General features: G+C 44.7%; 1 protein-coding gene across 2 annotated transcripts in view; it reads right to left on the bottom strand.

The window, feature by feature from the left end:
• PYROXD2 (pyridine nucleotide-disulphide oxidoreductase domain 2) overlaps positions 1-26,341 on the bottom strand; it is a 150,092-nt gene that overhangs the window by 28,314 nt on the left and 95,437 nt on the right. For both annotated transcript variants that reach the window (XM_068255352.1, XM_068255353.1), the window contains exons 14-15: positions 21,633-21,739; positions 6,015-6,135 (exon numbers count right to left, since the gene is read on the bottom strand). In XM_068255352.1, coding sequence (XP_068111453.1) covers positions 6,015-6,135; positions 21,633-21,739 — 228 coding nt within the window. The remainder of the gene's footprint in view (positions 1-6,014; positions 6,136-21,632; positions 21,740-26,341) is intronic.

The raw sequence follows: 26,341 nt of genomic DNA on the forward strand, positions 1-26,341 counted from the left end.
TGTTAAGCTGCCCATACACATATAGACAAGGCCAGATTTATCGTTTTTGTGCCCCTAGGCCAAGAATGTTGTGGCTACCCTTTCATATACAGCAGCCCCTCCCATTCTATGTGCAGCCCCCTCTTCCATGTGTAACATCCATATACAGCAGCCCCTCCCATTCCATGTGCTGCCCCCTCTTCTATGTGTAACATCCATGTACAGCAGCCCCTCCCATTCCATGTGCAGCCCCCTCTTCCATGTGTATCATCCATGTACTGTAGCCCCCTCTCATTCCATGTGCAGCCCCCTCTTCCATGTGTATCATCCATGTACAGCAGCCTCCCTCCCATTCCAAGTGCAGCCCCCTCTCCTGTGTGTAATATCCATGTACAGCAGCCCCCTCCCATTCCATGTGCAGCCCCTCTTCCATGTGTATCATCCCTGTACTGCAGCCCCTCCCATTCCATGTGCAGTCCCCTCTTCCATGTGCATCATCCATGTACAGCACCCCCCCCTCCATTCCATGTACAGCCCCATCTTCCATGTGTAACATTCATGTACAGCAGCCCCTCCCATTCCATGTGCAGCTCCCTCTTCCATGTGTAACATCCATGTACAGCAGCCCCTCCCATTCCATGTGCAGCCCCCTCTTCCATGTGTATCATCCATGTACAGCAGCCCCTCCCATTCCATATGCAGCCCCCTCTTCCATGTGTATCATCCATGTACAGCAGCCCCTCCCATTCCATATGCAGCCCCCTCTTTCATGTGTATCATCCATGTACAGCAGCCCCTCCCATTCCATGTGCAGCCCCCTCTTCCATGTGTATCATCCATGTACAGCAGCCCCTCCCATTCCATGTACAGCAACCCCTCCTATTCCATGTGCAGCCCCCTCTTCCATTTGTATCATTCAAGTACAGCAGCCCCTCCCTTTCCATGTGCAGCCCCCTCCTCCATGTGTATCACCCATGTACAGCAGACTCTGCAAACGACAAAGGTGGGGGGGCAGCTGGCCACTATGATGATCTCCGTCCGGCGATGATATGGGGGAGGGGGGTCTGGCCATAGTGTTTGGGGGGGGGGGGGGGTCACACAATACTTCTTTTGGAGAGAGGGGGGAAGACTCTGGACTATCCATTGGCTTCCCCTCTACCTAGGTGAGCATCTGTGATGATCGCAATGAGCTAATTACGATTATGCAGAATTTCATGTACATTTTCGCATTTACAATTATACGTAATTACGATTTGTAAATTCAATTGATTTCATATAGTGATTCGTAATTTCACCTAAAATTTTTGAGTAATTTCGTGTCGACATTGGCAGTAAATAGCAAATCCCCCATACTTGGTAGTTCCACCAAAATTGTTACATATGTTAAGGAGAATAGTGAGTACAAGTCAAAAAAAGAATTTTTCAAAAAGACATTGTAGTTTTTGAGAAAATCAATTTTAAGAATGCAAAGAGAAAATGGTTTTTAAGCTAAAAAAATTTGACAATTTTAAAAACCATTTTCTCTTTGCATTTTTAAAATTGATTTTCTCAAAAACTACCATGTCTTTTTGAAAAATTCTTTTTTTGACTTGTACCCAATATTCTCCTTAAGATATGTACCAATTTTAGTAGAAATAACATGTGTGGGGGCGTTGCTATTAACCTATTTTGGTTCCTGGACGTAAAAACTACGTCCAGGAACCATGCGCGCTACCACGCGCTCCCGCGGACGATCGCGCGCGTGCACGCGCACTCCCGGCCGCTGATTCGGTAGCCACGGAATCAATGTATCGGGCTATGGTGCCCGATCACTGATTCCTCTCCCCCGCTGAAAAAGCGACAGCTTCTCTTGGAAGCTGTGCTTTTTCTGGCCGTTGCCTCCCCCCTGCGTCACTCTAAGCGTGTGTTACGCTTAGAGTGACGTCATGTAAACAAACTCATGGCCGCCATCTTGTGGCAAAAAAGTAAAACTACAACTAAAAGTAAAAAAAATTAAAAACAACACACAATTACATTATAAAACTATAGTTTACATCCCACCCTCCCAAAAATACCCAAATAAAATATTTCTATATTTTTTTTAATTTTAAACTTGTAAATAGTGAAAGATGCAAAACGGAAAAAATGCACCTTTATTTCCAAATAAAATATTGTCGCCATACATTGTGATAGGGACATAATTTTAACGGTGTAATAACCGGGACATATGGGCAAATACAATACGTGAGTTTTAATTATGGAGGCATGTATTATTTTAAAACTATAATGGCTGAAACCTGAGAAATAATGAATTTTTTCCATTTTTTTCTTATTCTTCCTGTTAAAATGCATTTACAGTAAAGTGGCTCTTAGCAAAATGTACCCCCCAAAGAAAGCCTAAGTGGTGGCGGAAAAAACAAGATATAGATCAGTTCATTGTGATAAGTAGTGATAAAGTTATAGGCTAATGAATGGGAGGTGAACATTTCTCAAGTGAAAACGAAGGAACGCGAATGGGTTAACCGTCAGTCGGCACAAAATTTCGTGAAATTGTGCGAAAATTACGCAAAATTATGGAATACTACGATTACATACGAAATGAATTACAATTTTCTCTGAAAATTCACATTACCATTACGATGCGTAAATGCAAATTTCGATACGAAATTCTTCGCCTCGGGTACACTTGAACAACAACTACAACAATAAATTTGTAAAACGCTTTTCCCCTGTAGGACCCAAAGCCCATAAGCTCGTCTCAGATCAGTACATAGTGACGTGCACAGGGGAAAAGTTATGTGATCATAAATGCCAGACTAAACAGGTGACTTTTCAGTTTTGATTTAACCGCGTCCAGGGTTGGAGCTGTCCTGGTGAAGTTTGGCAAGGTATTCCAAAGAGTCGGGGCAGCATGACAGAAGGTTCTGGCTCCAAAGGTTTTTAGTTGAACTCTGGGGGTGGTCAAGTTATTGGATCAGGTTGATCAGGCAGTTGCAACAAACCCTTCAGGTATCCGAGGCCTTGGTCGTGCAGGAAATCCCATGTTAGCGTGCCAATTTTGAAAAGGATTCTCCATTTTATGGGTAGCCAGTGTAGTGAGCAAAGGAAACGATCGGTAATGCAATCATTCAATATCGATTGGTCCTGGCAGCTTCTCTGTTATCATACAATACGATTCTGAATAACTGGATCTGATTGTTCACTAAAAATTGTTCTGTTTATGCTGGAGTGTCCTGGGTAGCAGCTATTGGGCAGATCCTCCTGTGCTATAGCTTATACCTGTTCTATACGGAGACGTCTCACCCCCCACCTATCAATCGGCCCTTAGTAACATGCTGGCACTTTCTAAATAAAACATAACAATAATAATAACATTCGCAGAGGCGGAGATTTACGAGAGACGGTTCACTGCTATAAATCTCTTTACTGACGACGTCACCTTAAACGAGACAAGTACAGATATTTCTCTGAAACCATCCAACTCCATTTACTGCAAGCCTGCAATTAGCAATGCGCTGGAAGCATAAGTAATCCACTTAAACGCGATCAGCTGCCTCGTCACAAACAACAGCGCACTTTGCTTTTAAAAACCACATCGTGAAATGGAGGTATTTTAGTTGATGTGAGTTACTTAAAATATGACACCACTTCCTGTCTAAACTTTTCTTAAAGGAGAACAAATATTACACGCTTCAAAACATAAAAATAGCTCCCAACTGTCCCTCTTTTGGAGGGACAGTCCCTCTTTGGGAGCCCTGTCCCTCAGCCCCTCTTTCCTCCTCATCAGAATCAGAATCAGAATTTATTTTTGCCAAGTAAGTTTGCACCTACAAGGAATTAGTCTTGGCAGTTGCTTAACAAACACAAACAAAAACAATACAAGGACAGACAGTGTGAATATTACAAGTTAAGGACATTATGCAAGTATTTTGGCAGTAAGCAATGTGAGAATTGTTCATTTACAGTTCTGTGCTGATTACTTTCAGTCCTCATTTCTCCCTCTTTCAAAACTTTGTCCCTCTTTCTATGTAAAAATATATATTTCTCTACTAAAAATGTGTTTGATTGACTCTAAGCTTTATTCCCATCCTTTAAATTGATATATTACTGATTTTAAAATGTTAATATGAAGGAAAATGAACCAGGATAGAGAGGACCAGTGTGGTTTGAATTATAAAACAACATATTTTTCATATGAAATCTTTATGGTATGCGTTACTAGGGGGTGTGTCAGGGGTGTGGTTAGAGGTGTGGCAGGGGCGTGGCTTAAGCGTCCCTCTTTCTCATCTCAAAAAGTTGGGAGGTATGCATAAATGTGAGCCTGGGGAAAAAGTCAGATACTCACCTATGGAGAGGGAAGGCTCTGGGTCACATAGAGGCCTCCCGGTCCTCTCTCCATGCCCTCGTTCCCCCCTGTCCCTCCAATGAAGTTCATGGACCAGCTTGGTTGACTACGTCTTTGGCCCTCCTGGGGGTAGTCTTTAGAAGTACTCGTGTCCTTCCAGAGAGGAGTGGATGCATACTGCGCACACCCGGGTCCAGGATCACGCATGCGTGATACAGATGTGCCCGTCTTCGAAAGTACTCCCCCGCATAATATTAAAGAGGACCTGTAATCCAGGATTGAACTTCATCCCAATCAGTAGCTGATACCCCCTTTCCCATGAGAAATCTATTCCTTTTCTCTAATAGATCATCAGGGGGCGCTGTATGGCTGATATTGTGGTAAAACCCCTCCCACAGTGTGATCTCAGCACCATGGTCCTGGCAGTTTCCTGTCTGTGAGCCTTGTTGCATTGTGGGAAATAACAGCTGTTTTCAACTGCCAAGCCACCAGTATCTCCCTCTGTGCATATATATCTAGAAGGAAAACAACCTTTGAAGCCTTTGTTAGGGGCGGGGGTGTGGTTATCGCATTGTTAGGGGGTGTGGTTATCGCATTGTTAGGGGGTGTGGTTATAGATATTGGCAGTTGGTGCTGGCTGTGTTTTGGTTTTTTTTCATGTCTGCCAGAAGTAAAGATGATGACCTGCTACCTGATTGTGGATCAAACAATGGCCTCAATTCACTAAGCTTATCTCCTGTCATTAATAACGTTTCTAGAGTTATCACCATGGTAATAAGGCATGTAGTATTCAGGAAATCTTTTACCTCAGGAAAACCTAAAGTTAACTCTTCTGTCTTTAAGTTAACTCTTTAATCCTTAAAATAACTCCAGAATTCTAAAGTTAAAGACAGGCTGTTAATTAATTGCGTGTGAAAATAACTACAGAGGAGGTAACTTAAAGGAATAATGTAGGGGCACGGGGAAAATGAGTTGAACTTACCCGGGGCTTCTAATAGTCCCCCACAGACATCCTGTGCCTGCACAGCCACTCCCCAATGCTCCGGCCCCGCCTCCGGTTCACTTCTAGAATTTCAGGCTTTAAAGTCTGAAAACCACTGCGCCTGCGTTGCCGTGACCTCGCTCCCGCTGATGTCGCCAGAAGCGTAATGCGCAGACACAGACCATACTGGCCTTGTGCTATACACTCCTGGTGACATCAGTGGGAGCGAGGACACGGCAACGCAGGCGCAGTGGTTGTCAGACTTTAAAGTCTGAAATTCCAGAAGTGAACCGGAGGCGGGGCCGGAGCATCAATGACTGGCTGCGTGGGCACAGGACGTCTGCGGGGGGCGGAGCATTGATGAGTGGCTGCGCGGGCACAGGATGTCTGCGGGGGGCGGAGCATTGATGAGTGGCTGCGCGGGCACAGGATGTCTGTGGGGGGCGGAGCATCGGGGAGTGGCTGCGCGGGCACAGGATGTCTGCGGGGGGCGGAGCATCGGGGGGGCGTGTCCGGGCTCAGGTCCACTAGTATAATATAATTATGGTAAGTAAAGTAACATTGAAATGAAGTTAATCAGGAACAACTTACTTTGAGTGATTGTTTTGCTTGTGAGTGTGCTGAAAGGTTATTTTTGATAAATTAGGTGATAAATAAGTCATTTATGAGAAGCTTTGTGCATGGAGACCCTTGTCCACAATTTAGCACAAACTACAAGTGATGTCCTACCTGGATGAGCGCCGCTGCCGCACAGGTAAAGCCCCGGGATCGGTGACCTGTAATTGGCGTAGCCGGCCACCGGACGTGCGAAGTATAACTGATCCAAAGACATACTGCCATGGAAAATATTCTGTGAACACAAATATAAAGAGAAAAGACATTTATTCAGTCACTCTTACAGACCTGTGACTTCAGCTTCACAAATTTGTCGGTGAATAGGAGAATGGGTACATTTTATTTTGAATTTCAGAAGATGTGTTCATAATACTGTGGGCTGAAGACTTTATAATTCTGTCTGCTGGGGATTCCAATCCACAGCCTCAGCGCTGCAACAACCTACAGCGACATTATGAATGCATAAATATCAACAAAAAAAACCTTAAATGCACACAGCACAGAAGGAACACGTATTGCTGGACAGCTTGAAAGATAAGCATAGAAGCTACAGGAGTCCGGATAGTGGAGTATGTAATGAAAATTGAGAAAGAGGAGGTTAGATAGTACTCTCAAAGGGGCTGATTCACTATCACTATAGCTCCCCTTACTGTACGCTTAGAGGAACTCCAGTGAAAATAATGTAATAAAAAAGTGCTTCATTTTTACAATAATTATGTATAAATGATTTAGTCAGTGTTTGCCCATTGTAAAAATCTTTCATCTCCCTGATTTATATTCTGACATGTATTACATGGTGACATTGTTACTGTGAGCAGGTGATGTAGCTGCTGCATGCTGTTTTGGCTGTTGGAAACAGCTGTAAACAGCCATTTCCCACAATGCAGCAAGGTTCCCAGACAGGAAACTGCCAGGACCATGGCTATGACATCACACTATGGGAGGGGTTTCACCACAATATCAGCCATACAGACCCCCCTGATGATCTGTTTGAGAAAAGAAAAAGGGATATGAGCTACTGATTGGGGTTAAGTTCAATCCTTGGTTAACCACTTAAGCCTAACTGGACGAAAATTTTCATCCAGTTAGGCTGCGCGCACTCCCGTGGGTCGCGCGCGCTCCCGCGGGCCCCCCCGTGCGCACCCCCGCTGCTGGCCGCTAGCCCACCGATCAGTGAAAGGGATTATAAATCCCTTTCGCTGATCGCACCCTCCCCCCCGGAGAAAAGCCGACAGCGTCTCTTCAGACGCTGCGGCTTTTCTGAGCTCTGGTCTCCTTTCTTCTGCCTGGGAGCGAGATCGATCGCTCCCAGGACTTTTTGATTGTGGCCATCTTGTGGCCAAATAGCAAATTACACCAAAAACACACAGTATTAAATAAACACATTTAAATACATTAAAGAGAATCTGTACTCTAATATTCTTACAATAAAAAGCATACCATTCTATTCATTATTTTCTCCTGTGCCCCTCTGTGCTGTTTCTGCCACTCTCTGCTGCAATCCTGGCTTGTAATTAACAGTTTTAGGCAGTGTTTACAAACAAACTAACCAGCTTCTAATAGGCTCAGCTAAGCATAGTGTGTGAGTATGCAGGGGGCCTGCAGAGGGTGTGTATCGCTTCTACCAATCACAAGCAGCCCTGCACATTCCACACAATCAAGCTTTAGCCCGACAAACAGGACAGAGGAAAGATACATTGATTTATTACAGAGACAGTGTAATTAGGAAGAGCTGCAGTAAGCCCCAGCACATTAGAACAGGCATAGGAACTCATAGGATAGAAGAACTAAGGCTGAAAAAATTGTTACAGAGTCTCTTTAAAAAAAAACCTGTTTACCTCCCACACCAAAAAATACCCACATACAAGTTTAAAAACAAAAAAAACAAAAACATAAATAGTTACCTAAGGGTCTGAACTTTTTAAATATGCATGTCAAAGGAGTATATCAATATGATTTAATAAATTATGGGCTTCTAAATAGTGATGGACGCAAATTGAAAAAATGCACCTTTATTTCCAAATAAAATATTGTCGCCATACATTGTGATAGGGACATAATTTTAACGGTGTAATACCCGGGGCATATGGGCAAATACAATATGTGAGTTTTAATTATGGAGGCATGTATTATTTTAAAACTATAATGGCTGAAAACTGAGAAATAATGAATTTTTTCCGTTTTTTTCTTATTCTTCCTGTTAAAATGCATTTACAGTAAAGTGGCTCTTAGCAAAATGTACCACCCACAGAAAGCCTAATTGGTGGCGGAAAAAACAAGATATAGATCAATTCATTGTGATGAGTAGTGATAAAGTTATTGGCAAATGAATGGGAGGTGAAAGTTGCTCGGATGTAAAAAAAATGTCAACCCTGTGGACTTAAGTGGTTAAAGTTCCTCTTTACCTTGCCCAGTTAACAGTACAATTCTGTGGCTAATCAGACGTTCCCAGTCGAAGCGGTGATTGATCAGAAATAGTCAGTTGTGCCCCTTAATTGTCGAGTTCCCGCTAGCCAATTTGATTAGATCAATTTGAATCGATCAGTTTTTCAGATCAATCCCATCTATGGCTAGGGGGAATAAGGGCCATTAAAGAGAAACCAATACCAAGGATTGAGCTACACTCTTTCCCAAATACCCCCTTTCCCATGAGAAATCTTTATCTTTTTTCAGACGGATCATCAGGGGGCGCTGTGGCTAATAGCGCACATGATTCATAAAGCTTTGTCACCTGTGTTCCTCGGTTTTCGCCTTATCTATGTTACATTTTTCCCAACGAGCAAAAATATAATATAATTAAGGTAAGAAAATAAATATTAAAATGAAGTTAATCAGGAAGTACTTACTTGGAGTGATTATTTTGCTTGTAAATGTGCTGAAAGGTTATTTTTATCAATTAGGTGATAAGTCATTTATGAGAAGTTTTGTGAATAGAGTCCATTGTGGTGAAACCCCTCCCACAGTGTGATGTCAGGAGCCTCGTTGTATTGTGGGAAATAACAGCTGTTTACAACTGCTACAAAAGCAAGCAGCATCTCCTTCCACTGACATCACCTGCCAGCAGTAAAAATGTCACCATGTGATAAATGTCAGAATGTAAATCAGGGAGAGGAAAGATTTTACAATGGGCAAACACTGACTAAATCACTTATACATAATTATTGTAAAAATTAAGCACTTTTTACTTTGTTCTTTTCACTGGAGTTCCTCTTTATGGGTACGACTGATCGGCCACAGAGTTGTACCGTTAACGGGCACCAATCAATAAGGTAAGTGGAGAACTCCCGTCTCCACTTGGGTTGGATGAACTCTCTCGAGTTGTGGGCACTCTCTTCAGTGGAAAATTAGCCCGCAGTGCAGGTGCTGCAGTTGGAAGCCTCCCTCCAAGGGGTGGGGGGGGAGGGGGGAGAAGAACATAAAAAGCAGGAAATAATTAAACTGTTATAATAAAACTGCGTTAAAAGCAATAAAAGAAAAAAGGGAGGTGGCTTAACGCAGGGATGACACAGATTTAATTAAGAAATTAGCAATTTTTAATTGCACACTGGCAACGCGTTTTGTGGGGATGTAAAACCCCCTTCCTCGGGACAATTTTCAGTACCTGCAACATTAATTTAAACAATGCTCAATGCTAGAAACAAATCGACACAGATGAATAATACAAATTGCTAATTAAACAAAAATGTATAAAACACCAATAATATACTGTAACGATTGCGGAATAGTTTCCGTGGTCAGCGCACAAGATGCGCACTGACACAGCGGAAATCCTCCACAAGCGTATAATTAAGGTAGAACCCAGGTTAGGTGCAATGCACCTGTAGATGGCAATTCCCACCGGCAGATGGAGCTGTGGAGTGCAGACGAGCACAGCCTCCGCACGGCCACAGATGCCAGATGGGAATTGTACAGATAAAGGCAAAGTAGGGCACGATAGCCCTCTAAGAGAGAGAGCACAGAGACAGACTAAATGTGTGTCCACCAAACTAGTCGCCACCCAGCAACGGTGAACACACATCCGCAGAAACAAAGCGGGAATGCAATCGCAGCAGAGAGGCGATTGCCAGAAGTGACAGAAGACCGAATCAAGACAGAGTTCGAGAGGAGCAAAGGCACAGCAAACCACAATGAGAGATAAGGAAAACAACAAACGCTAGCTAAACACGAACACCGCACTCATTCGCAACAGCAAACGCATTTACGGCGCGGTCTCCGCACGTTAAGCGCAACAGAGACAAGCACGCCACCCTAACTAACCAATGACACACAAACACGAAAATAGAGAACGTGAACGCTTGCTTAACGGTTACCTCACCGAGCCTACAGCAAGCGTTCGTATCAGACAAGACAGACAGACGAACGGAAAACAGGAATAGGACAGATAAGATCCACCGCTCTTACGCCAGAGCGAGTGCGATCCGGGTTCAGGGATAGGACAGGAAGGATCCACTGCTCTTTCCGCCAGAGCGAGTGCGAACCAAGTACTGAAACAGGCTAGCAAGATCCACTGCTCTTCTCGCCAGAGCGAGTGAGATCCGGGTTCAGGGATAGGACAGGAAGGATCCACTGCTCTTTCCGCCAGAGCGAGTGCGAACCAAGTACTGAAACAGGCTAGCAGGATCCACTGCTCTTTCCGCCAGAGCGAGTGTGAACCAAGTACCGAATAGGTTTAGCAGGATCCACTGCAAGAGAGATAGGTGAGGTAGCCAGTAGCAACCGCTGCTCCAGCTTACCCTCCAAGAATACAGATCGGAAGGATCCACAGCCGCTACCGCTAGAGGCTAGTGCGATCCAAACAAATGAACAGAAGGGGCTACCAGTAGCAACCGCTGCTCTGGTTACCACCCCCAGACAGACAGAATGATTTCTTGTCGACCACCGCTGGCGACAGGACAATCGCAGCAAGGGCAACACAGACAGAACAGATAAAGCAACCTGACTACACTAGAGGAGCTGCCTAGTGCAGTCCCAAGAATTACTCTAAGAAAAAAAACTTTAGCAAACAAACAGGGCTGATACTCTAGGAGAGTTCATCAGTAACAAACCATGAAGGATGACCAGCAAAGGATTCTGGGAGAACCTGGTTTTTATACTGCCAGCCTTCAAAGGAGGCAGCTGGGCGATTTGCATAACAAATGTATGCAAATTCCTCAGCAGCAGAGCAGGTCAGCAACTTGCAAAGAAAAGACAGGTCTCTCCTCCAGAGACCTGCAGCCCACAGACTAGAGGAATGGTCAAACAGCTGTCTGCCTGTGCAGCCAGCTGAACGGATCATTACATATACCAATATAACAACAAATAAGAATTTAACATATATTTTAGGTATGTGAGAAAAATACCATATGCATCTCATTATTTTTTATGACGGCATTTCTGTTTGAAGAAGGCATTTTTATTTTGCATATTATTTTTTAATGAGATGCTTATGGTATTTTAACATCAATTAGGTATTTATTATTTATTGTACATGGTTTTACTTTTTCAAATACAAGCGTGTGGTTTTTATATTTTATTGATATTGTTGAGTTGATTTTTGTTTATTTAGCAATTGTTAATATTGATCTGTGTCAGCTGAGTTCTAGCATTGAGCATTGTTTATATTAATATTGCAGGCACTGAAAATTGGCCTGAGGAAGGGGGTTTACATCCCCACGAAACGCATTGCCAACACGTTGCAAATAAAAATTGACCATTTTTTAAATTAATTCTGTCTTTCCTGAGGGAAACCACCTTCATTTTCTCCTTTTATTGCTTTTAAGGTAGTTTTATTATAAAGTGGGCGCCCTCTTTCCCAGGCCTTTCCCATAGCAGGCACTTCCAGGCCTGCTATGGAACTCAGTGCAGCTAGTCAGGGAATCCATCACTGGGTAATATTCCTGACTGATTGCAGTACATGGTACCCGTCACACAGAAAGCCAATGAGAGTCCATGACAGGCTCTCTCTATAACTGCAGAGGAGGTAAGAAACATGAAGCAATTCATTTGGTCGCCAAGGCATCCTGGTAAAATGGGTTAGGCATTGCATGGGGGGTTTTAGGGTTAGGCATCAGAGGAGGTTTTAGTGTTAGGCCTCTTTTCCACGAACTGTTGATAGGCAGTGAAATGCCTCTCAAACTCTCACAACTGCTCACTGCTGCCTGGTAACTGCTTGCTGCTGCCTGGTAACTGCTCGCTGCTGCCTGGTAACTGCTCACTGCTGCCTGGTAACTGCTTGCTGAGCACACAGTTCAACTATCTGTGGAAAAGAGGCCTTAGGCAACAGTGGTGGGTTTTAGGCTTAGATATCATTAGTGAGGCATCAGACTGGGGTTTAGCGTTAGGTATCAGAGGGGGGGGGGGGGTGGTCAAGAATCAGGATTAGGCATCAGAAGGGGCTCAGGGTAAAGCATCAAAGGGGGGTTTTAGGTTGAGGCATGGGGAGTGGAGTTAAGGGCTTGGCACCGGAAGATGTTTAGTGTTAGGCATCAGAAGGGGGGTCAGGGTTAAAGTTAGATATAATAGGGGGTTTTAGTGTTTGGGCATAGGACTGGGCATCAGAGGGGGTTCAGGTTTAGGCAATGGAGGTTTTTTTTTTTTAGGGTGAGGCATGGGGGGGGGGGGAGGTTGGTTAGGGTTAGGCACTGGAAGAAGATTTTTAGAGGTAGTCATCAAAAGAATGGGGATTTTAGGGTTAGATATTGGAGGTTTTTTTTTAAGAGTAGGCATGGGGGGGGGGGGGAGTCAGGGGGTTTAGGGTTAGATATTGGAGGGGGGGGTTTAGAAGTAGACATCGGGGGGTGGGGGGGCAGGGGGGTTTAGGGTTAGATATTGGGGGGGGGGGTTAGAAGTAGACATCGGGGGGGGGCAGGGGGGTTTAGGGTTAGATATTGGAGGGGGGTTTAGGAGTAGACATGGAGAGGGGGGGGGCAGAGGGGTTGGGCATCGGAAGAGGGCGCTCTGTGTGACAATAAGGTTAGTTTGGGCTATGTAAAATAGTAAAATATTTTTAAAAACTATGGCATAACCCATTGATTGCTAGAATATTTCTTACGGTAATATTAATTTACCGATATTCTACTTGTGGCTATTCCCGCTGCCGATTTGTCACAGCAGCAGCCATTTTACATGTATGCACCGCACGAGCAAACAGCACAGGCACCTCTTCCAGTGTAATGGAAATATATTATGCGGCAATTGAGTAAATTATTAATGTGTATCTGCGAAGAAATAAAATGCCACGCAGCATATTACTCCGATTATAAAATCTGATGGCTCCACCATAGACTGCATCATCCCTTCAATTGATTTTAATGTGTAACATTAAAAAAAAATGACAATACAACTTTATGTTAAATGGTAATGGCGATGACTTCAGCTTAATGACTGTGACGAAAGAACTTGGCAACGACCGCTAATTCCTGTTCCACTCCTGACACCACAAAATGATTGTAATGTTCACATAACTGAAAATTAAAGAGCTGTCATTTTATTTAACACAATTTTCTCAAAATCACTTTAAAAAAAGAAAAGAAAAAGAAAAATACAAAGTGTCGCTATCATAATGTTTTAGCTGGAATAATTATTGGATTTACGGCTGCTAGACACAGCTGGGGTCTTCGAGCGCGGTCTACAAATACTGAAACTACAGGGTATCGGTGTTTGCATACAGATCCCTGACCTCCCATGTGACCAGACCACACCCCCACCTGACTATTGGTTGCTTAGACACTGAGTAAAATATGGAGGTTGGAGGGCGGGTTATTATAGTTACACACATGTAAGATGTGCCGTGCAGCAATGATATATTACAGAGGTGGCTAGTGGTGTATAAACACGTAATAATCACTCACACTCAGCAAGTTAAGGTACCAACTGCACAACTAACAAGTCTCTTTTTGCTAAAGGACCACTATTGTTGAAAAATGTTAAATATATACATAGAAAATATACATTTCTCCCAAAGTAAAATGCGCTATTAATAACTTTTTCCTATGTTGCTGTCACTTACAGCAGGTAATAAAAAGCTGACAGATCTGACAGATTCTGGGCTAGTCCGAGTGGCGTCACTAAGGAGGGGAGGTGCGGTGGGTGCCGGCCGCACCAGGTGTCACCAGCAGAGGGTGACACTAAGTTCCAGGCTAAGTTAGAGTGGACTGAAGCTACTGTATGTAGATACTTCTCTTTTCTGCTCTTCTCCCTTCTGTAGCTGCTCAGTGCTGAGCTGATAACAGAGTTCAGAGCCCCCCAGGGCCATGTGGTGATTACCGTAACATCCCACTATTCACACCTTAGCAAAGGCGTCTCATCCAACTACCCACTCCCAATAGCAAGGCTGTCCAGCATGGTACCACTCCCTCAACCCCCCCCCCCCCCCCCCCCCCACCACCACCATCAGAGCCCCTCCCCCCAGAGTGTGACAGGCATAACAATCATTAATTGGTTAATGAAAGTTTGTTTATGGGGTAAGAGAGTGGTGATATCATGAGTTTCCGCACTGGGTGACGCCAACCCTAGTGACGTCTCTGGCTAGTCCATCTCCTCATGAGGGATTCTCAGTATTACCTTTATTCTTTAAAAAAGCACTCCCTGGAAAGGATCTATACAAAGATGTCATGGGGTTGCCTTATCCATTTTCAGTAAGGCAACTCCATGACAACTATGTATTGAACCTTTCCAGGGGGTGCTTTTTGTAAAGAATAAAGGTAATAATGAGAATCCTCCATGAGGAGATGGACTAGTCCAGAATCTGTCAGATCTATTTTGGCAGTCGGGTTGAGCCACTGCGGTTCAGTAAGTACTCTTGTGAATAGCGTGTGGCTGGTCATTGTGCGGGCAGAGAAGAGGGTAAAGGGAAATCTCACCTTCATTATAAATGTAAGGTACCATGTTACAGAAAAACGCAGCCTACATTTTTCTGACTGGTACAATCAGTAAAATGCAAGAAACATTCTCCTCCTAAATAAGACTTTAAAAACAACAGGAACGATAAAAAGTCGCTGTACATTCATAGTGGATACCAACCAATAAGATGAAATCATCGGTCACCAGCAGTGCGTTACTAACGAGGAGGACACCTGACACCATATGTCCTCAGACAGCTCCCAGATGGTCCTCCAGATGTTGTCATCTCATAAAACTACTATTGCTCTATCCTAAATGTGCAAATCCCTAAAGGACACCTGCAGTGAGAGGGATATGGCTGCCATATTTGCAGTATTTCCTTTAAAACAATCCTAGTTGCCTGGCAGCCCTGCTGACCAATTTGGCTGCAGTAGTGTCTGAATCACACCTGAAACAAGCATAATCCTGTCACACTTCAGTCAGAAACACCCGATATGCTGCATGCTTGTTCAGGGGCTATGGCTAAAAGTATGAAAGGCAGAGGAGCAGTAGGACAGCCAGGCAACTGGTATTGCTTAAGGAAATAAATATGGCAGCCTCCATATAGCTCTAGCTTCAGGCGTCCTTTAATAGTCATGTATATGAAATACAAAATAAAAATGTCCTCCACCGTCCCTAATCCTGTACAGCGCCACCATGTGATGGACCTCCAATGATCAGGCTGTGGGATAGAGACCTCTTCCCTACTAGTGGGTCCTAACTCTGTGCTTCCTGCATATAAATCCAGAATATTGCATTACATCCATTTCCTGCATAGTCATAGTCTAGAAGCTTCACTGAATAGAACATAAAGATGCCCTGTAGTGACATATAGCAGAATGAAGTAAAGAGGCCCTGTAGTGACATATAGCAGAATGCAGTAATGAGGCCCTGTAGTGACATATAGCAGAATGCAGTAAAGAGGCCCTGTAGTGACATATAGCAGAATACAGTAAAGAGGCCCTGTAGTGACATATAGCAGAATGCAGTAGAGGCCCTGTAGTGACATATAGCAGAATGCAGTAAAGAGGCCCTGTAGTGACATATAGCAGAATGCAGTAAAGAGGCCCTGTAGTGACATATAGCAGAATGCAGTAAAGAGGCCCTGTAGTGATATATAGCAGAATGCAGTAAAGAGGCCCTGTAGTGACATATAGCAGAATACAGTAAAGAGGTCCTGTAGTGACATATAGCAGAATGCAGTAAAGAGGCCCTGTAGTGACATATAGCAGAATGCAGTAAAGAGGCCCTGTAGTGACATATAGCAGAATGCAGTAAAGAGGCCCTGTAGTGATATATAGCAGAATGCAGTAAAGAGGCCCTGTAGTGACATATAGCAGAATGCAGTAAAGAGGCCCTGTAGTGACATATAGCAGAATGCAGTAAAGAGGCCCTGTAGTGACATATAGCAGAATGCAGTAAAGAGGCCCTGTAGTGACATATAGCAGAATGAGGTAAAGAGGCCCTGTAGTGATATATAACAGAATGCAGTAAAGAGGCCCTGTAGTGACATATAGCAGAATGCTGTAAAGAGGCCCTGTAGTGACATATAGCAGAATGCTGTAAAGAGGCCCTGTAGTGACATATAGCAGAGTGCAGTAAAGAGGCCCTGTAGTGACATATAGCAGAATGCAGTAAAGAGGCCCTGTAGTGACATATAGCAGAATGCAGTAAAGAGGCCCTGTAGTGACATATAGCAGAATGCAGTAAAGAGGTCCTGTAGTGACATATAGCAGAATGCAGTAAAGAGGCCCTGTAGTGACATATAGCAGAATGTAGTAAAGAGGCCCTGTAGTGACATATAGCAGAATGCAGTAAAGAGGCCCTGTAGTGATATATAGCAGAATGCAGTAAAGAGGCCCTGTAGTGATATATAGCAGAATGCAGTAAAGAGGCCCTGTAGTGACGTATAGCAGAATGCAGTAAAGAGGCCCTGTAGTGACATATAGCAGAATGCAGTAAAGAGACCCTGTAGTGACATATAGTAGAATGCAGTAAAGAGGCCCTGTAGTGACATATAGCAGAATGCAGTAAAGAGGCCCTGTAGTGACATATAGCAGAATGCAGTAAAGAGGTCCTGTAGTGACATATAGCAGAATGCAGTAAAGAGGCCCTGTAGTGACATATAGCAGAATGCAGTAAAGAGACCCTGTAGTGACATATAGTAGAATGCAGTAAAGAGGCCCTGTAGTGACATATAGCAGAATGCAGTAAAGAGGCCCTGTAGTGACGTATAGCAGAATGCAGTAAAGAGGCCCTGTAGTGACGTATAGCAGAATGCAGTAAAGAGACCCTGTAGTGACATATAGCAGAATGCAGTAAAGAGGCCCTGTAGTGACATATAGCAGAATGCAGTAAAGAGGCCCTGTAGTGACATATAGCAGAATGCAGTAAAGAGGCCCTGTAGTGACATATAGCAGAATGCAGTATAGAGGCCCTGTAGTGACATATAGCAGAATGCAGTAAAGAGGCCCTGTAGTGACATATAGCAGAATGCAGTAAAGAGGCCCTGTAGTGACATATAGCAGAATGCAGTAAAGAGGTCCTGTAGTGACATATAGCAGAATGCAGTAAAGAGGCCCTGTAGTGACATATAGCAGAATGCAGTAAAGAGGCCCTGTAGTGACATATAGCAGAATGCAGTAAAGAGGCCCTGTAGTGATATATAGCAGAATGCAGTAAAGAGGCCCTGTAGTGACATATAGCAGAATGCAGTAAAGAGGCCCTGTAGTGACGTATAGCAGAATGCAGTAAAGAGGCCCTGTAGTGACATATAGCAGAATGCAGTAAAGAGACCCTGTAGTGACATATAGTAGAATGCAGTAAAGAGGCCCTGTAGTGACATATAGCAGAATGCAGTAAAGAGGCCCTGTAGTGACATATAGCAGAATGCAGTAAAGAGGCCCTGTAGTGACATATAGCAGAATGCAGTATAGAGGCCCTGTAGTGGCATATAGCAGAATGCAGTAAAGAGGCCCTGTAGTGACATATAGCAGAATGCAGTAAAGAGGCCCTGTAGTGACATATAGCAAAATGCAGTAAAGAGGCCCTGTAGTGACAGATAGCAGAATGCAGTAAAGAGGCCCTGTAGTGACATATAGCAGAATGCAGTAAAGAGGCCCTGTAGTGACATATAGCAGAATGCAGTAAAGAGGCCCTGTAGTGACATATAGCAGAATGCAGTAAAGAGGCCCTGTAGTGACATATAGCAGAATGCAGTAAAGAGGCCCTGTAGTGACATATAGCAGAATGCAGTAAAGAGGCCCTGTAGTGACATATAGCAAAATGCAGTAAAGAGGCCCTGTAGTGACAGATAGCAGAATGCAGTAAAGAGGCCCTGTAGTGACATATAGCAGAATGCAGTAAAGAGGCCCTGTAGTGACATATAGCAGAATGCAGTAAAGAGGCCCTGTAGTGACATATAGCAGAATGCAGTAAAGAGGCCCTGTAGTGGCATATAGCAGAATGCAGTAATGAGGCCCTGTAGTGATATATAGCAGAATGCAGTAAAGCGGCCCTGTAGTGACATATAGCAGAATGCAGTAAAGAGGCCCTGTAGTGACATATAGCAGAATGCAGTAAAGAGGCCCTGTAGTGACATATAGCAGAATGCAGGAAAGAGGCCCTGTAGTGGCATATAGCAGAATGCAGTAAAGAGGCCCTGTAGTGACATATAGCAGAATGCAGTAATGAGGCCCTGTAGTGGCATATAGCAGAATGCAGTAAGGAGGCCCTGTAGTGACATATAGCAGAATGCAGTACAGAGGCCCTGTAGTGACATATAGCAGAATGCAGTACAGAGGCCCTGTAGTGACATATAGCAGAATGCAGTAAGGAGGCCCTGTAGTGACATATAGGAGAATGCAGTAAAGAGGCCCTGTAGTGACATATAGGAGAATGTAGTAAAGAGGCCCTGTAGTGACATATAGCAGAATGCAGTAATGAGGCCCTGTAGTGGCATATAGCAGAATGCAGTAAAGAGGCCCTGTAGTGACATATAGCAGAATGCAGTAATGAGGCCCTGTAGTGACATATAGCAGAGTGCAGTAAAGAGGCCCTGTAGCGACATATAGCAGAATGCAGTAAAGAGGCCCTGTAGTGACATATAGCAGAATGCAGTAAAGAGGCCCTGTAGTGACATATAGCAGAATGCAGTAATGAGGCCCTGTAGTGGCATATAGCAGAATGCAGTAAGGAGGCCCTGTAGTGACATATAGCAGAATGCAGTAATGAGGCCCTGTAGTGGCATATAGCAGAATGCAGTAAAGAGGCCCTGTAGTGACATATAGCAGAATGCAGTAATGAGGCCCTGTAGTGACATATAGCAGAATGCAGTAAAGAGGCCCTGTAGTGACATATAGCAGAATGCAGTAAAGAAGCCCTGTAGTGACATATAGCAGAATGCAGTAAAGAGGCCCTGTAGTGACATATAGCAGAATGCAGTAATGAGGCCCTGTAGTGACATATAGCAGAATGCAGTAATGAGGCCCTGTAGTGACATATAGCAGAATGCAGTAAAGAGGCCCTGTAGTGACATATAGCAGAATACAGTAAAGAGGCCCTGTAGTGACATATAACAGAATGCAGTAAAGAGGTCCTGTAGTGACATATAGCAGAATGCAGTAATGAGGCCCTGTAGTGGCATATAGCAGAATGCAGTAAGGAGGCCCTGTAGTGACATATAGCAGAATGCAGTAATGAGGCCCTGTAGTGGCATATAGCAGAATGCAGTAAAGAGGCCCTGTAGTGACATATAACAGAATACAGTAAAGAGGCCCTGTAGTGACATATAGCAGAATGCAGTAAAGAGGCCCTGTAGTGACATATAGCAGAATGCAGTAAAGAAGCCCTGTAGTGACATATAGCAGAATGCAGTAAAGAGGCCCTGTAGTGACATATAGCAGAATGCAGTAATGAGGCCCTGTAGTGACATATAGCAGAATGCAGTAATGAGGCCCTGTAGTGGCGTATAGTAGACTGTAGTTAATTATTCAGGATAATATGCTGGCGTATTAGGCGACTGGGCGTATAAGACGACCCCCCAACTTTGCCAGTTAAAATGTAGAGGTTGGGGTATCCTCGCCGTATAAGACTACCCAAGACTATGCTCGCATAGTAGGAGTGTCAGGGTGCCGGGTATCAGGCAGAGCTGTAATTACCTTATGCTGCAGTCATCCGGTAATAAGAAAGATAGATCGCGTTCTCATTTTAAAAAATAACTTGTTGTAACAGCTTCTTGCGAGCAGCCGCTCGCACGGGTAGCAGTGCAGCTTCCTGCGTCCCTTGACTGGTGACGTGTGCGCTCCACTGATGAGGCTCACGCCGGAAGAGATTGCCGGGATGTATTGTGGAGCGCACACGTCACAAGTCAGGTGATGCAGGAAGCTGCACTGCTACCCGTGCGAGCGGCTGCTCGCAAGAAGCTGTTACAACAAGTTATTTTTTAAACGGAGAATGCGATCTATATTTCTTATTACCGGATGACTGCAGCATAAGGTAATTACAGTTCTGCCTGACACACAGCACCCTGACCAGACCTGACATTCTGACACTTGGCGTATAAGACGACCCCCGACTTTTCAGATGTTTTTTCAGGGTTAAAAAGTCGTCTTATACGCCAGTATATACGGTAATTTGATGGTAATTATCCTGGTTTCAGCAACAGAAAAACTTCCTGTATCTTTATGTGTAGAACCACCATCACAAAAAATTGTAAAATTTTAAATCCATATGTATAAAATGTACATTTGTTCCAGAGTAAAATACTTTATAAATGACGTGTTTCCTTCATCACTATCACTTACAATAGATAATACAGATCTGACAGGTTTTGGACTAGTCCAACTCCTCGCGAGAGATTCTCAGTTAGTTCTTTGTTTTCAAAAGCACTTTCTGAACATCAGTTGCTCAGTCCAACCGCCTAACTAGTGTGTGTAAGAGAGTAGGGAGGCCTACCAGCATCTTTGTTTAGATTCTTTCCAGGAAGAGCTTTTGTAAAGAATAAAGGCGAGACTGAGAATCCCCCGGGAGGAGATGGACAAGTCCAAAAAGCTATTTACTACCCACTATAAGCAACAAACATATGAGAAAAGTAATTACAGCGCATTTTACTCTGTGAGAAATGCACTACTTACCACTATCCGTATTTATACACAGCATTTTAAAGTGGGACTGTCAGCCACAAAATTCCATTTACCAACTGCTCTGTATTTATTATGCAGTCTGCAACCTAACCCTGCATTGCAAGCACTCCAATCTATTCAGAAATATTTCTGCTGGAATATTCTAATCTCAGGCAGCCTGGCTCCGTTTTATCCATTGCCAACGAGAAAGAAGCCCCTCCCACATACCTGCTCCTCACTGATTAGCTGAGGGCAGTTCAGTGAGCTGCTGAAATCTTATCTATGCTGTGTCCACATGTGCTTACAAAGCAAGCAAGCTATGACAATGCAGTTTCTAGGAGAGAAAAAAGTAAAGGAGGAAATGACATTGGCTTCAGTCAGAGGTAATCAAGATGGAAAATGCCAGGAGTTTCATGTCTGTGAACCTCGTTGCATTGTGGGAATTACCTGTTTACAGCTGTATCTAACTGGCAAAAAAAGCAAGCAGCATCTACTTCCACTGACATCACCTGCCAGCAGTAAAAATGTCACCATGTGGTAAATGTCAGAATGTAAATCAGGGAGAGGAAAGATTTTACAATGGGCAAACACTGACTAAATCATTTATACATAATTATTGTAAAAATGAAGCACTTTTTATCACATTATTTTCACTGGAGTTCCTCATTAAATGTTTACAATTTTTCATGATAGTGGTCTTCAAATACAAATAAGGGATGGTGAACACACAACAAATAGAAGGGGTACATACCCCTCCGCTGAGACCGAATATCCTCTCCAGATCTGGCGGTGTGAGAACGTCTCGGCCAATCACTGACGACTTGAAACCCGGGGCGTACTTTTCGATCCAGTCGAACACTAGAGACAGAGAAGAAAGTAACAGAGATAATATTGACAGTCAGTTTATTGGAAGCAGAGACAGCGGCATTATATGGCATTAGGTAATTGCTAGGCCGCTGCACACCGGTCCAAAGCACCCATCTCCCGCCATAAGGGCTTATTCATCCCGTGTAAAATTACAAGTATAGATCAAACCTATCGCTATGGAGCGAGAGAGGAACGAGAATCTCTCTCGCCGGGTTCCTCCTCGCCGCGCCGCACAACATTTCTTCTTCTAATAATACCTCCACTTAGCAGAAAATTGTCCGCATTCCGAGTCGCTGGCATTTAGATGAACCATCAGCTGGCGAGCCTAATCTCCCTTCGAGGAGGAGATGTATGAAATCACAGCTCTATTTATACATCCTCACCACACTTCCCACCGCGATTGTCCTCGTAAGGAACCATAAACGAGAATGATCACCTGTAAAACGTGTAATTACACGATATCGGCTTTATGAATATGCAACATTGGCGAGGCGGCCATGAAGGCAATTAAGTGGCTTATCTACAGTACTCCAATCACAGAAGAAAAGGAAGTCTGACATTGCTGCCGGGAAAAAGTTACACTGGTTTAAAGTGTAATTGTCGGGCATAAATTCAAAATTCAATTCTTTATTTTTATCTGGTAAACAAGTAATGAAGATGCTAGGCATCCCGGGCGCGCTCCCGCTGCCTTTTGCTGCCCCCTAGATCAATGAATGGGAATAAGGCCCGGTTCACATTAGCGTTCCCTGTCCGGATTTTCCGGATCTGATCCGGACCGTATACTGTACAAACGGAACGTACGTTCCGCATAGCAATGTAAAGTCTATGCGGAGGTTCACACGCGTCCGTTCCGTACGTACCGGAGCCAGATCGGATCCGGACTCCGGACTCTTTTCCAACATGCGCTATTTTTTGGGTCCGGATCTCCAGCCCACGCATCCTGACCGGAGCCGGACCTGAGCCTGACAGCACCATCAGGAACACAGAAACCAATGGGGAACGGAAGGCACAGAACACACTGCCTACAAAAACCTGATGTTCTACCCCACTTCCTATGCGTATCCAAGCGGCCATTTCGGATGGGGACACATGGGCCAAGCATGTCTGGAGTGGAGCAGCAGTGACAGACGTGCTGGAGCTGTTTGGCAGAATGTCGGAGGTGGCGGTGAGGCCTACAGCGGAGGAACCTGATTCTACAGGTGCACCAGGTGCACCTTCTGCTGACCCCAACATCTTTTTCTTAAAATTTCGCTATATTTTGCCCACGGATCCGGATGGCAGCCTGATGCATGCCTGATACATGCCTGATACAAACGGACCGGATCCGGATCGGAACCGTACGGTTCTGATCAGGATCAGGTCCGTTTGCATGGCAAAACGCAAGTGTGAACGGGGCCTAACAGATCCCATTCATTGATCAATGTCCCGCTAAGAAAAACCGACAGCTTTCTCCGGAAAGCCGCAATTTTTATATGTCCCATTCACCCCTTTTATATGTCCCAAGAACCCCTTCTTCCTGCAAGACAGAAAATCAAAAACTCACTGTAAAACTACATCTACGTATTTTTTTTTTTAAATATACACAATACATTTCATTTAAAATCCCCTATTTACATCCCCACTCTGAAAAACCCCACATAAAAGTTTTAATAAAAAAAAAATTACAATAAAAAAAAAAAAAACAACATAAATAGTTACCTAAGGTTCTGAACTTTTTTTTAATATGCAAGTCAAGCGAGTGTATTACTACACTTTTTTAAATTATAAGCTTGTAAATAGTGAAGGATGCAAATTGAAAAAATGCACCTTTATTTCCAAACAAAATATTGGCGCCGTACATTGTGATAGGGACATAATTTAAATGGTATAATAACTGGGACAAATGGGCAAATAAAATACATGAGTTTTAATTATGGTAGCATCAAGCATGTAGTATTTTAAAGCTATAATGGCTGAAAACTGAGAAATAAGGAATGTTTTCAATTTTTTCTTAATATTCCCGTTAAAATTAATTTAGAAAAAAATAATTCTTAGTAAAATGTACCACCTAAAGAAAGCCTAATTGGTGGCGGAAAAAACAAGATATAGCTCAATTAATTGTTATAAGTAGTGATAAAGTTATTGGCGAATGAATGGGAGGCGAACGTTGCTCGGATGCATACAATTTTCGACGCTGTAGGCTGAAGTGGTTAAAGGATTCCTTGCTTATTCAAAAAGCAATTCCTAGATCGTAATAGAGCAGGACACTTGTAGCTGACATGTGCTTGAATAGGAAGTCCCAAAGTGCCTGATTGCAGGGCAATCCACATAAATGTATGTGTATCTGAGTGCCCAGTCACAGCTATCACACAAACAGGGATAAATGCACAACGTTTTCAGCTGATCCACAATAGAATAGAGCAGCTTTATTGCAGCAATCACACACGTCCTGTGTAATTTTTGGTAAGAAATTCTTTCATCAACCTTCTGTTTCCTAATAAAGGTTAAAGAGACACTGAAGAGAAATAAAAATATGATATAATGATTTATATGCGTAGGAGCAGAGACAAGAGTCTAATATTGTTTCCAGTACAGGAAGAGTTAAGAAACTCCAATTGCTATCAATGCAAACGAGCCATTGAGCTCCACCACCTTTAAAGTTGAAGAGAGATCTGTCTTCTAAGTGTTACGATCGGTGGAGCAGAGAGAGGGTCTGATTACCGGTGATCTGCAGTATCACCGAGAATGCAGAATATACCCGATTATCGATGATCTGCAGTATCACCGATAATCCGATATAACGCTAACCTCTGAACACCTGAGTAGTGTGAGTGCTTGGTGTGCAACAGTAATACCTCGAGGACTAAGCTTCAGAAACAAGTGCCGTACAGTATGAAGTACTGCAGCAATACAGATTCCTTCCGAAGGCCTGGACTCTACCGGGGGAGGAGTCAGGCGGAGCGTAGGAAGGACAGAACGTGAGTGACACCTAGGAGAGAGTGTCACTAACAGATCTGGGAACTGCCTCTAGCAGTAAGGTCAGTTCTCGAAGTCAGGCAAGCCAGGTCATAACACACGGACAAATACAGTACAGATTCAGAAAGCAGAGGCGGAGACTAATAAACAAGCAGGGTTCGGCAACAGGGTATCAGAAATATCGGGGTACAGAATCAGGAGTCAGATGCAGAGTCTAAGAGCGAGCCGAGGTTCGGCAACAGGGTATCAGAATGACAAGGTACAAGATCAGAATACAGAAGAATAGTAACAAGCTTGAGGAACCTGAGGAGCAGGTTCCCAATGAATACAGGATGGGCCCTGGGGCAGTAAATACAGAGCTGGCCCTGTGGAGCAGGTGCCCAGCAAATACAGCGCTGGCCCTGGGGAGCAGGTGCCCAGCAAATACAGCGCTGGCCCTGGGGAGCAGGTGCCCAGCACATACAGTGCTGGCCCTGAGGAGCAGGTGCCCAGCAAATGCAGAGCTGGCCCTATGGAGCAGGTGCCCAGCACATATAGCGCTGGCCCTGAGGAGCAGGTGCCCAGCAAATACAACGCTGGCCCTGAGGAGCAGGTGCCCAGCAAATACAGCGCTGGCCCTGAGGAGCAGGTGCCCAGCAAATACAGCGCTGGCCCTGAGGAGCAGGTGCCCAGCAAATACAGCGCTGGCCCTGAGGAGCAGGTGCCCAGCAAATACAGCACTGGCCCTGAGGAGCAGGTGCCCAGCAAATACAGCGCTGGCCCTGAGGAGCAGGTGCCCAGCAAATACAGCGCTGGCCCTGAGGAGCAGGTGCCCAGCAAATACAGCGCTGGCCCTGAGGAGCAGGTGCCCAGCAAATACAGCACTGGCCCTGAGGAGCAGGTGCCCAGCAAATACAGCGCTGGCCCTGAGGAGCAGGTGCCCAGCAAATACAGCGCTGGCCCTATGGAGCAGGTGCCCAGCAAATACAGAGCTGGCCCTGTGAGCAGGTGCCCAGCAGATACAGAGCTGGCCCTATGGAGCAGGTGCCCAGCACATACAGAGCTGGCCCTGTGGAGCAGGTGCCCAGCAAATACAGCGCTGGCCCTCGGGAGCAGGTGCCCAGCAAATACAGCGCTGGCCCTATGGAGCAGGTGCCCAGCAAATACAGAGCTGGCCCTGTGAGCAGGTGCCCAGCAGATACAGAGCTGGCCCTATGGAGCAGGTGCCCAGCACATACAGAGCTGGCCCTGTGGAGCAGGTGCCCAGCAAATACAGCGCTGGCCCTCGGGAGCAGGTGCCCAGCAAATACAGCGCTGGCCCTATGGAGCAGGTGCCCAGCAAATACAGAGCTGGCCCTGTGAGCAGGTGCCCAGCAGATACAGAGCTGGCCCTATAGAGCAGGTGCCCAGCAGATACAGAGCTGGCCCTATAGAGCAGGTGCCCAGCAGATACAGAGCTGGCCCTATGGAGCAGGTGCCCAGCACATACAGAGCTGGCCCTGTGAGCAGGTGCCCAGCAGATACAGAGCTGGCCCTGTGAAGCAGGTGCCCAGCACATACAGAGCTGGCCCTGTGGAGCAGGTGCCCAGCGAATACAGAGCTGGCCCTGTGAAGCAGGTGCCCAGCACATACAGAGCTGGCCCTGTGGAGCAGGTGCCC

This window comes from Hyperolius riggenbachi, chromosome 10 (genome assembly GCF_040937935.1).
Source record: "Hyperolius riggenbachi isolate aHypRig1 chromosome 10, aHypRig1.pri, whole genome shotgun sequence".
NCBI lineage: Eukaryota > Metazoa > Chordata > Amphibia > Anura > Hyperoliidae > Hyperolius > Hyperolius riggenbachi.